At 36.3% G+C, this 13,173-nt stretch overlaps 1 protein-coding gene across 1 annotated transcript in view; it reads left to right on the top strand.

The window, feature by feature from the left end:
• Nucleotides 1-12,895, top strand: part of LOC131480852 (cTAGE family member 6-like) — a 52,851-nt gene extending 39,956 nt beyond the window's left edge. Inside the window, exons 7-10 of the mRNA XM_058667328.1 lie at nucleotides 7,157-7,258; nucleotides 8,149-8,209; nucleotides 8,739-8,774; nucleotides 12,830-12,895. Of these exons, the coding sequence (XP_058523311.1) occupies nucleotides 7,157-7,258; nucleotides 8,149-8,209; nucleotides 8,739-8,774; nucleotides 12,830-12,895 (265 nt within the window). The remainder of the gene's footprint in view (nucleotides 1-7,156; nucleotides 7,259-8,148; nucleotides 8,210-8,738; nucleotides 8,775-12,829) is intronic.
• Nucleotides 12,896-13,173: the final 278 nt, after the last annotated feature.

The raw sequence follows: 13,173 nt of genomic DNA, 5'->3' as shown, positions 1-13,173 counted from the left end.
TCTGAAGACAGAGCCAGCAGAGTATCATCCCAGTCAATTGAAAGCTCCAACATACCATCAGCAAAAATTTACATCATTATGGAATTAATTGACATAGTAATGAGTAACCAATATGTTAAAGATAAATGCGAGTTCCCAGACACCTTCTGTGACCACCTCACCTATACTTCAATTTTAGTTTATACACAACATATAACATTCAAAACATAACATGTTATACATAACATCATATCATCTTAAATTAAGGCAAACATGGTATTTAACCTTTTGTGATTGGCTCATTTCCCTTAGCATTATGGTTTCCAGTTTGGCCCATTTGGCCACAAAGAACTGCATTTTGTTTTTTTTAATAGCTGAGTAGTATTCCATGGAGTAGGTGAACCATAGCTTTCTTATCCAATCCTCTGTTGATGGGCATTTTGGTTGCTTCCATGTTTTTGTAATTACCGATTGTGCTGCTATGAGCATAGGAGTGCATGTTGGTTTCTCATAAAACAATTGTTCTGGACATATTCCTAGGAGTGCTATTGCTGGATCATACGGTATGTTGAATTTGAGTTGTTTGAATATTCTCCATACTGATTTCCATAGAGGCTGTACCAGCCTGCAGCCCCACCAGCAGTGGAGTAGGAATCCCTTTTCCGCGCAACGTAAGTATTGATTGAGATGAACTTTCCTCTTAACACTGTCTTGATTGTGTCCCAAAAGTTTTGGTTTGTTGTGTTGATGCCTTCATTTGTTTCAAGCAATTTTTAAATTTTCCTTTTGATTTCCTCTCTAATCCATCAATCATTTAGTAACATATTATTCGGTCTCTATGTGTTTGCAAGTTTTCTTGGGTGTTTTGACTTTTGGTCTCTAGCTCCACTCCATGATGGTCTGAGAATATTCATGGTATGATTTCAATTTTTTTTTTAAATTCAATGAGGCTTGTTTTGTGGCCTGTAACATGGTCCGTTCTGGAGAAGGTTTCATGTAGTGATGAAAAGTTTTGTAGGATGAAAGTTTTGGTAGATATCAAGTAAACCCATTTGTTCTAGAGTTTGGATGATTCTGTTGTTTCTTTGCTGAGTTCAGTTCCATCAAACTATCCATTGATGTTAATGAGGTGTTAAAGTCCTCCACTATGAATGTATTGGAGTCTGTTTCTCCCTTTAAATCCATCAATATTTGTTTCACATAGCCAGATGCCTTAGCATTTGGTGCATGTGCATTTATTATATTGATCTCTTCTTGCTGAATGGATCAGTTGATCATCAGGTGGTTTCCTCCTTCATCTCTTTTGATGTTTTTCACGCCAAATCTATATCATGTAATATAAGAATGGCTTCACCCACACGTTTTTCTTTACCATTTGCTTGGAATATCTTTCCCATCCTTTCACTTTCAGTTTCCTCTGATCTTTGTTGATGAGATGTGTCTCCTGCAAGCAACAGATAGATGGAATTTTTTGATCCAGTCCTCTAATCTATAGTGTTTGGTTGATAAGTTTAAGCCATTTACATTCAATGTTAATATGGATAGGTTGCAGTTTGGTTCCGTCATTTTAGCAATGGGTTGATATTTGATTTAGTCTTCTGCTAGTCTTTTAGTGGAATGTTCTCCACATTTGCCTTTGGTTTTGGTAGTTGCTATTCCTTTTTGCTTTCACGAGAACATCTTTCATACCATTTGCAAGGCAAGTCTAGAAAGCAATTTCTTGCATTTATCTTTGCTGTTTAATAATTTTATTTCATTTTCAAAGACAAAGGAGAGTTTTTCAGGATACGTTACTCTGGGCTGAAAATGTTTCCCTTTTTGAATCTGGAATAAGTCACTCCTTTCTCTTCTGGCATTAAGTGTTTCCGCTGAGAGGTCAACTGTGAGTGTGGGGTTCCTCTATAGGTCATTCAGTTTTTTTTTTTACATGCACATTTAAGGATCTTTCTGAAGAGAGCTTGATTACATGTGTCGTAGTGAGGTTTGTTTTTGATTAACTCTGTTGGGAGTGTTATGACCCTCCTGCATATTGTTTCCCGATTCTTTTCCAGCTTTGGGTACTTTGCATTTATTATTTCTTTGAATACAGCTTTAATCCCAGCTTCTGTTTCTGCACCTTCTGGAACTTCCACTAACTCTTAGGTTGGGTCTTTTAATCGTATCTTTTAATTCGTGTAATTCGTGGATACTTTTTTTTTTAGTTTGACTTTGCTCTGCTTCCAGCTTTTTGATTGTTTCCCCCTGTTGACAGGAAATATCTTCCAATTCTGAAATTCTTTCTTCGGCTTCATTCATTCTATTTTTTGAGAGTTTCCACTGTACTTTTAATTTGCTCCACTGTATACTTAATTTCTGATATATCTGCTTTCATTTGATTCATTGCTGTTATTTACTTTCCAACATATTCCTTAAATTCCTTGTGCTTTTCATTGTTTAGAAAGTTTATGAGTTCTCTGAATTCTATGTCTCCCATTTTTTTCAGGGTCTTCCTCAATTAACTCTGAGGGTGGTCAAGGCTTTTCCTCCTTTGCTGGAGAGTCTTCAGTAACAATCATAGTACCTCTGTGTCTTCTTTTGCCATTTGACATTGGATTTCTGGTTGGCAGATTCATCTCCTTAGTGCAGATTTCTAAGATGCATTACCTGGCTGCCACAAGAGTTGAGCCATGGCTGCCGCTAGATCCTTGGCTGTCACTGGGGACTGTATTGTTGTTCACCAGCCACTGGTAGGGATTGCCGTTCACTACAACACTGCTCCAGCATTGTTGCCATTTCCCCTTGTCAAGATGGTCTCCAGGTACCCCCTGCGAACTGCCTGACCCCTTTTTCCCCTTGTAATCTGTCTCTTGTGCTTCATCCTAATGGTTCTCTGTCATCCAACACTAATTTTTCTGTCCGCTGGTTAGGTAGTCAGGATGTTTGTTGGCTGCTGCCACCTTGTGGGTGACAGGTGCTTTCACTTTCCTGGGTACTCACCTTTCCTGCTGTGGGGCAGATATGGGGCTGGTATAGATTAGATCTGACAGTGGAGTGGCTATTCAGAGTGTTCTGGCTGGCAAAGGTCCCCCACCGCCTTGTGCTTTTGCGGCTTCTGCCTGCCCAACTGGTGCCTTGAGTGGGAGTGGTCCAGCTCCTCCCACACTGTGTGTGATCAGAAACTAGCCTTTCTACGCTCCGAGGGCATTACATCTTCTCCCAGTTGTGATAGGCCAGTGATGGCAGTTCACTGTGCTTTTGTTCTCACGCACCCACTGCCACCAGCCGGGCGGTTCACTTTGCTGCATCACCAGTCTTGTTTTCTCCTGGAATCTGCCCTCCCATTTCTGGGTTGCCAAAAGAAGCCTTAGTCTCTGAGAGAGACCTTTATCCCCTAGGATCCTCTGTTTTGGATGATTTAGGTGTCTGTCTGAGTGGCCCCAATCTAACAGAGCATTCAGGAGGGGATAGGCTCAGATTCCACCACATGAGACTTCAAAGAGTGTCTCACCAGTTCCTCTTTTTATGTTTTTCTTTGTCTGCAACAGTGTTTACCCTAGATGGTGCCTGCTTCCACCAGTTCAAGTTGCCATTTACTGTCTTGGGAGGTTGTTTTTTTTTTTTTTTTTTCAGTCCTCTATGTCTGCTCATCCCCTACCTTGATCATGCCAACTCCGGGGAGTTTCAGATGACTTTTCCAGCAATTCTGCTCTTCCTATTCTCTACTCTGCCAATATTTGTCTCTATTTCTGCATGTGCTTAGCTACACCAACCTCTACGTTCGGCTACCTTCCTAGACTCCGATCATTAACTTTCAAATTTCAGGTATAATTTGATGAAATCAGTGAGCCAAATCACAGCACTTTTTATTCATTCTGTAATTAAATTTTGGCAGCATTCTTATACTCATTTTTGTGTGTGTGTGTTTTTATTTTTATGATCTTTCTTGACACAGAGAAATTCCCTGTTCTACCTCTGCTTTCTCCCTCAACACCTTCCTTCCATCAATTTCCCCGGTATTATTACAGTAGTACAGTCCTTCAGGAACAATTACTTGTCAACACTCTGCTTTTTAACATAGACATCCATATCTATTTTCAAGATAAATTTATTGACTACGTTCTCCTTTTGTTTGACTGTATTGATAGATACTGCAACATATCTTCTAATCTTCTGTATGTTAATCTTCATTATATAATTCTTCCTGTATGTATAGACACATATATATGTATGCATATGCATACATCTAATGTGTATATATATATACACATATGTGTGTACACACATGCACACTCTGGGCTTACCTGCATATCTGTTTAGTGTTTTACCTGAAAGTTGCTTTGTATCAGAGAAAAGACATGTTATTTTCCATTTTGGGACTGACTTAATTCACTGGGTATGATGATCAACTTTTGCAAATAATGGAATGTTGCAAATGGTAGAATCCCTTCCTTAATGGCTATATTGTATCCCTGAGGAAAACGTAGCAGTTTTCTTACTCATCCCTCTTTCAGTGGGAGTCTGTATTGTTTCAATGTCTTTGCTTTCATAGATTCTGGTGCTATATATAGGGAGGCAGGTTGATTTGCCATGCACAGATATCACTTCATTTGGATATATTCATAGGAATGGGACACCTTGGACATATGGTAGATCAACATTCAGTTGTCTGAGCACTCTTCACACTGTCATAGTAGGTATACTATTCTGTGATTCTAGCAACAACGGGGCAGGTTATTTTTTTCTCCTTATACTCAGCAGCAAGCATTGCTAGTAGATTGCTGCAGATGCAGGAGCCTCGTTTTGGTCTTCCAGCTAGGTGGCAGGCATACAAATATGGCAATCATTTTTACTTATCTCAGTGTATTTCAAGGGAGATTATCATAAGTGAAGCATGTGGGACATGATTCAGCATCTATAGAGGGTGCTGGTGTTGCAGGTGTCTCCTTAAAGGCCACAACACTGCTGAATCCCTCTTTCATGATTTGTGGTGACTTTATAGAATGGAACCAGCACAAATAATAAGTGTATTGAATGTATTTAGAACCTAATAGGGAACATTAGTGTTCTGTTGAGTTTAAAATGTTGGGAGTTGTTTAGGCTCATTCAGCCTCCTGTTATAACACCTCAACTCTAGCTTTGGATTCAATTCAAAAAAATTTTTTTAAATGTCTATTCATCATGGACTTCTGGACATATGCAATTCTTCAGGATATCAAATAAGATTAAAATTGGCAAAATGCATCAGCTGACGTATGGCTGCCATGACTCAGATAGTAAAACCTAAAGTAAGTTCTTCTTATTAGGCTCATGTGAGAAAATTAAGTGAGATGAATGTTAAATTAGTTAAGTGAAGGAATTTTTTGACTCTATCATGAAAACATTAAAGAATGTTGTTGATTAATGAATTTTAAACAGTGTTGATTTAAAATTCTAAACAGAAAATGGTACTTTTTGTTGTTTTAAAAAAGTGATCCTGACTATGTGTGTTCTTTCAGTGATTTCACACCCCCAAAATTGGATTGTTGTGAATTGATACTAATACTAATGTGTCATTCTTGCCCATAAACTGTTTCCTAATGGGATTCAATGGATGTTGCTGCTAGTAATTCTTTAGTGTGCAAATACAATCAATAGTATAGGTAAAATGTTGTTTTTAAATTCTTGAAAACATATGGTGTATTTTAGCTTCATTGATTTTCTGTATGCTGGCTGTCTATTTCTCATTACCAGTTTGGTGCTTTAGTAACACATTTCCAAATTTAATACTGGAGAAAATGAAATGAAAGAACGTAATAGTCAAGTGTGCTGCTTTAAATATTTGAAGTAAGAATCATGTATTGGTCATATCATCAGGGTTTCTTTGCATTGATACTTTAGTAGGCCCTTTCAAAACCAAGGAGAGTGTACAAAGGCCTCATCTCTAGAGGGACAGGTGTCAAAGGATTTGTGACTGTCTGCACCTTATACTGCCTTTAAAAACATTCTTCTCTCCCATATCCATGGTCATCATAGTTTCATGTACTTCCAAATGTGGTGGCTTTATTTCACTTAATGCTTGCACAACACCTGATATGGTGAAATGCTTCCTAAGTGACATTTAATATAGTATGTGGAATATAAAACATTTACTGAGCCCCTGAGTTCCATAGTTAATTCACTAAAGGTCATAAAGGTCCAGAGTCATCTGTTTGGGATTTCAAATATTACGTCAATCAAGATGGATAGTGTAGTATGAAAGAACCACTATCCGTGAGCCCTGCAACTGGATCAAATCACAGTCACATATTGCATACTGTTGTTTGTGTCAGACAGTGTATGTGATGGTGGTCCCAAACATTTGTGTTACCTGGTGACGTGATAAGTTTACTAGTTCAAGAATATTTTCAGAATTTGTCCTTGTTTTTTAGTGACGCAAGGCTTGACTTCATTTCTCTGTTTCATTTGCATTTTTATTCAACAGGAATTTTAGAACCCTCTGTATCCCTGTTCAGTCCTTAAGATTAGGCTTAAGACATTTTCTGGTATAGTCTAAGGGCTCCATAAGTACTTATCACTGTAAGCAGTATGCACACTAATAGAAATAGGCAGCACTGATTATACTTTGGGTGTAATATAATTTTGTAAGGCAAAACTTACTTTGAGTGTAATATAATTTTGTTGCTTTCTGGTCTGACCTGGAAGCCTCGTCAAGACTTTAAAAACTGGTTTGAAAATGATTTATTCATTTACTTATTTGAAAGTCAGCATTGGAGAGAAAGAGAGAGAGAGAAAGAGAGAAAGAGAGAGAACTTGTACCTGCTGGTTGATTTCTTCAGATAGCTACAACAGCCAGAGCTGTGCCTGGCTGAGGCACTGCATGTGGGATTCCCATATCATTAACCACCAATCTAAAATGACTGGAACCCAGTTTATTGTGGCTTACTCCAGTTTAACAAATATAATGCTGCTTTATATAGGAGTCTGGATGAATATTTTATGTATTATATGTAAGAATATTTTAAGAGGTGTTGCTTTGAAAGTTGAGTCTGTAATGTTAATTCTATATCAGAAATGCTTGCATATTAGTTTTCATGTTGTGTTTGCAGTGATAATTATGGATATTTTTATGGGAGGCTCCAGTTTTGATACAGTTAAAAGCATATGTCTTTTTTTTATGACATGCCTTGAATATATTATGAATTTTCACTTTTGCTTTAAGGTGCCTGATGGTCGAGGAAAACTGCCAGCTAGATCAAAGGGCTGATGTGTCACTTGTTGATGAAGATTGGGACTATAAAGCAACAGAAATCTTGATCTATAGGTATTAAATGCCTTTAGTCTTGTGGATGAAGCATATCTAAAGCTCATTTCCAGAAAATAATGTTTAAGGATCTAGAAACAAGTGGGACACTTTTGTCTCTCAGTTCAAGTTTCTTCATATTAAATCTAGTTTTTGCCTTGAATCCTTCTTCAGTTGGACTAAGGAGATAGTGGAAAGCTTAGAGACAAAGGGCAAGAATTGTCTGTATATTGAGAGTTTTGGTACTTCTTTTTATTTAGGTAGATTAAGGTTAATGTTTACCAAAAAAAAAAAAGACTTTGAATGATGTATTTACTTGAAATGCAAAATTAGAGAGAGTGTGAGAAAAGGTGAAAAGATAATAGAGAATAAGGCAGACAGTGAAGCTTCCATCTGCTGATTCACTCTCTAAATGGCCATAACAATCGTGGCTGAGCCAGCTTGAATTCTGGAGCCAGTAGCTTTCACTTGTTTCCCACATGGTACAAGGTGCCAAGCATCAGGCTCATCCTCCACATTCCACAAAACATTGTCTGGGTGTTGGCATTTATGTGAGCAGCTGAACTAGAACAGTTGCCAGTATGGAATTACTGTGATACAGGCAGTAGGTACAGCCCATTGTCTCATGGTGCTGCTCTATCTTACTAGTATTTTTAAAGTGATCAGAACTTTATGGGGGATTTCATTAATATCCTATGATTATATTAAGATTATAGATATCTATATAAGGGTAAGTCTGTGAGCATTATTCATGTTAGTACAAACATACACTATACTACACTTAGTATAAATCTTGAGCTTTGTTTTAGGCTAGCATAAATAACAATTGATGTTAATGTTTTTTAAATGGGCATAAAGACTTAGTATTTTGATTACATTTAAATATTGGAGTAATTCTTTGTTCCTCACAGAAACAGAATCAATGATCTTGAAATAGAACTTCAAAGAACATTTCATTATTACCAGGAAGAGGTAGGTGTGTGCCTGTGTGTGTGTACACATGCATTTACTTGTTCCTGTGAATTTATGTTGGATAGAAAGGGAAAAGTGATTCCTTTACTAGTTTTATATCTTTCTTCAGGTGTTACATGTGGTTTTCAGACACTTCCATATTTCAGTGATTCAAAGAATATGAGATATGAAATTTTAAGAGTCGTCATGTCTGCTGTTTCTTTGGAAAAGTGGAATTACATTGCAGACATAAAAATAGATTTAAAATCACTGATAAGGTGTCACATTCAGCCAGGTCAGTTATCTGTTAATTGATAGTTCCTGTTGTGGCTGATTAGTGACCAGAGAGAATAAAGTAAAAATTTATTATATAAATTTTAGCTGTGTTTAAGTGTAGTTACAATAGATGATGGAAATTTCCGTAAAAGTGTGTTTACTGACACAAAGTGTTCTTGGAGTGTTTCTTAGCTTGTGAGTTACTTCCTTTGTTATCAATAGATATGCTTTTTTTTTTATAAAGAAAACTAATGTTTCAATGACATTGTTTTAGATTGTTTCTGTTCAGAAAGAAACCCACCATAATTGGGTAAGTTTCAATTGCCCCTTTTAATCTTTTCTTCAAATCAAATTATGTATTTCATTCAGAGAGTTAACATTGGGGAGTTAAGTTTATGAAACGTAGTGTGTAAAAGATTTGGCCAATTTTATTTGCATCAATAATGGAATTATGTTTACTGTGAGCTTTAAATTCTAAGTTGTATCCTGGTTGTTTTCACAGTCTTGTTTTAGTATTTTTCTTCTTCCAAAGTAGAGGAACTTGGTGCATGTGCTCATGTTTATGTATTTACATTTTGGGACACTGGATTGCCCCTTGTTATCTAGAAGAGCCTGAAAGGTCTCTGGATCATTTTACTCATTTGTCAAACAAATGGGATTAGAAAAAGAGCTAGCTAAAGCCCTTTCTAGTTGTAACATTGAGGGTTCTCTTAAGTGATTCTGAGTGTTGGTACAAATTAAGAAAAGGGTCATCTGGGGAACTAGTTGTGCTGCATGATGAGGAAGTGAAGTGGCTGTAGACTTTGAGCAGTTAGAAGGAAGAGCAGAGCTAGAGCTGTTGACAGTAGCTGTCTACTGGGGAGTGCCTGTCACAGGGAGGTGGAGACAGCATTCAGGGATGTTTGTCAAGTGCTTGACACTGATAAGCATTAAGTCAATGTTAACTGGTGTTACCATTGTTATTATAGTGAAGACTTGCAAGTCTGAGAGGAGCATAGAATGAGAGAGTGGTGTGTTGACTGTCAGGTCCCTCCCCTCTCTGACATTCTGTTTGTTTTGGTTTCCAGAGTTCAAGTGAAGATTCATTAGTGAATTAGCTAGCATCATTATTGATTCATTTTTCTTCACCATTTCTCAGCATTTTCTAAATACTTATACATGTTAATTTTTAAAGATAATTTTTTTAATTCCTGTTATACTCGGCAAAGTACTTGAAAGTATTTTGCATATATAGTTATGAAATCCATTTAATATCTGTAATTGGATTTTATAATTACAGATGTTATAGATGAGAAAACAGCCCAAGGACGTATGATGATTTAGATTCTTGTCTTGTACAGTTTCTGTTAGTTTGCATTTAATATTTATTTAGTATGTGTGACTTTGTGTTAAAACATTTAGAAAGTGTGTTCCCTACTTCTGGCCTAGAAAAGCAGTGGAGGTTGTCCCAGTGCCTTGGAACTCTGCACCTACATAGGGGACTGTGAGGAAGCTCCTAGCTGCTAGCTTCAGATCAGCTCAGCTCTGGACATTGTACCTCTTAGGGAGCAAAACCCTGGATTGAAGATCTTTTGTTCTCTGTTCATTTCTCTCTGTAAATCTGCCTTTCCTAGAACATTAAATATTGTGTGGATACTTTGAAAGTACCTACACATTTGATTAAGCTTGCTTTGTTTCCACTTTTTTACCTTTATAATTTCTTTTTTTTTAAATTTTATTTTAAATTCATTAATTACATTGTATTATGTGACACAGTTTCATAGGTACTGGGATTCTCCCCACCCCTCCCCAAACCCTCCCACCATGGTGGATTCCTCCACCTTGTTGCATAACCACAGTTCAAGTTCAGTTGAGATTCCCCCATTGCAAGCATATACCAAACATAGAGTCTAGTTTCTCTTCAGATCGTATAAATCTTTCGCCTTTTACCTTTATAATTTCAACTGTTACTTTCTTCATTGACCACTGCTTTGTTCCATCCTGTTGGATTAACTTTATTTGCTTTAAACTTACATAGTAGTCTCTTTCATGTGCTGTGGTGAATACAGTGTTCTTTACTAAGGTCATTTTAAATGTATTATTCACATACACAAAATTAAGAAATTTCATATATTTCACATGCATGATTTTAAAGTATGCTTTCTACATTATTCTTGTCTCCTCTCTCCTTCCTACTTTCTTATTTTTGCTTTCGTTTTAAAAATTATATACTTCCCATTTTCTTTACAATCATAAGCTTTACCTTTCCTTCGTTAATTGAATAATTCAGCCTATGATAATTAGACACTTAATGTTCTTTAGGAGAATTGACCACGGCTATACATGATAGTGAAATAACAAAAAATATATTTGTTGCACTCTGTATGTTTTTATGCAAAATTAGGGAAAGAATAAATGTCTCTTGGTGACAGAAATAACAAGTATGCGTAATGGTCACTAATTCCATAATATTTTTGTGAAAGACAAAGTTTAATGTGTGACTGCTGTTCCATTATATGTGTGCATGAAATGAGCCTAAAGACTTGAGAAATAATTCGGAGGAGAAAGACAAGGAGAAAGAAATGCAAAAAGAAAGAGGCAGGGAGAGAGAAATAGGCATGCAAAAGCGAAGTCATCATTTTGTTTAGATCTCTGAAAGCTAATCTACTTGTGCAATTTTCTGAGACTACTGATGGTCAGCTTGGAACTCAGTCCATGTCTTTCATGCAGGTGGCAAGGGATCCAGATGCTTAATCCATTGCCACTGCTTTCCAGTGTTTGTGTGTTCAAGAAGCCAGAACCAGTAGATGGAACCATAAACTGAACCCAAGTTCTCTAAAGTGGGACATGGCTGTCTTTAGTGGCAGCTTGCCTTCAAGGCCCAGCAACAGCCCTTGCTGTGATCATTCTTTGTGTCTTTACCCTGAGATAGTTTCAAGTTCCATGAATGAGCGAATGTCACTTTTTCCTCAGCAGACCTCTTAGAAGGCTTTGTAGATGTGAGTGCTCAGTGTCTGAACACAGTGCCTTGGAGTATAACATAGTGATTGGCTGAAATTTGTCTTAACCTTTGAGAATAAGCTGTAGACTCAGAACTAGGTGTTCAGTTCATGTGGCAGTGAAGATGCTGCTTAGGATACCTGGTCCTCTGTTGGGCTGCCTGGCTGTGTGGCAGATGAGGAGTAAACAGGTGTATGGAAAAAGTTTCCATTGCCATTCAGATACAAGAATAAGAGAAGTCTTAACTATTGGCTGTGATTTTGTATGTATTTATTTTTGGCACCATGTCTTTGATATAGTAGTCTATTGCCTATATAGTTTTCTGCCTTGTAATTAACAAGTAGCTATCTTACAGTATTATAGAAAACATTCAGAAATCATTGTTTCCATATTATTATTAGTTCAAAAATTTGGTGATTGTAATAACAGGACGATTGTGACATAGTTTTCGGAAAAAAAGTGATGACATCATTTTGTGTTGGGGAAGGATTTTTATATGTAATCTTTTTGGATGGAAAGTACTACAAATAATTTGTGAATGTTTTCGCTATTCTTTGGCCAAGTTCCTTTCTACCATTTGATGAATTATAAGTTAAATAATAAATTTGTTATTGTGTGTCCTTACATGTGTAAAAATTTGAATTGTGTGATTTTCAGTTGTATATTACAAAAGTATGTACTAAGTGATTTTACCAACCTTTATGTGATGAACTGCTGGATTTTGATAGTTTGGTTAGTCAGATTTTCTAGGTAAATACTGCACCTAACCTCCATATTCCCCAGAACGCATTTAACTTTTTCATGTTAATTTTTTGTGGTTATTGAATATGGTTGATATTTACCATGTTGTGTATTTTTTTTTGCCAGTAACATACTAAATTTTATCTTTTGTGAAATAAATGGGTTAGTATTTACACAATAGTATGTACTTAATGTAAATGTGGCATGCTTTGATTATATTAACTGTTTAAAAAATAGCCTTTAGCCACAGGCTGTGACACTGTTTTAAACCTTTATGATTTCACAGAATTATAGGGAGTTTTTTCTAAAAATGATTGTCTTGAGGCAAATAAGCAAAGCTGCCATTGATAATGACTTTGGGTCTCTTATTTCCATTGCCATAGCTCATGGAATATTTCTTGATTAATCAAACATCCTTCATCTAACATGGGGAGCTTAACATTCATTTACAAGTGCACAATAGGCTTCAGTTTTATGTTCACATTATTCTCTAACTCATTTCCTGTTTCAATAAATCATTAAAATGAAAATCTTTTATTTAGATAAGATTTTTAATAAAAATGATATGTGCATTGACTATGATATTTGTACACTCTCACTAAGATGCTGTTGCTCATTTTAATCTAAAGTTTGCATATCTTTAAGTTGGCAGCTTGCATTGCTGAAAGAAGCCTGAATGACTTGAAGCAAGAAAATAAAAGGAAAATGTAAGTATATCAGTGATAACACTTGAAAACTTTGGCTACTTTATTCTGCTTTATGAAATAGTTAATTTTTTTGTAAGCATAAATAGGAAAGGGTATGGTGAATCTTGCATATTTCATTTTGAAGTATTTACTCATTTTGTGGCTGTTAAGTTCTTGGGTCACTGGAATATTATTTGAAAGATTAAAGCTTTCCTACAAAATTTTGAAGTTTTCCATCTTTGATATCTATATGAACGAAGTTAGGTAGCTAGTTCATTGTCATTATTTTGAAAGCACATCAAA

This window comes from Ochotona princeps, chromosome 7 (assembly GCF_030435755.1).
Source record: "Ochotona princeps isolate mOchPri1 chromosome 7, mOchPri1.hap1, whole genome shotgun sequence".
NCBI lineage: Eukaryota > Metazoa > Chordata > Mammalia > Lagomorpha > Ochotonidae > Ochotona > Ochotona princeps.
The sequence above is the reverse complement of the archived record's forward strand: the minus strand, read 5'-3'. Positions and strand labels throughout refer to the sequence as shown.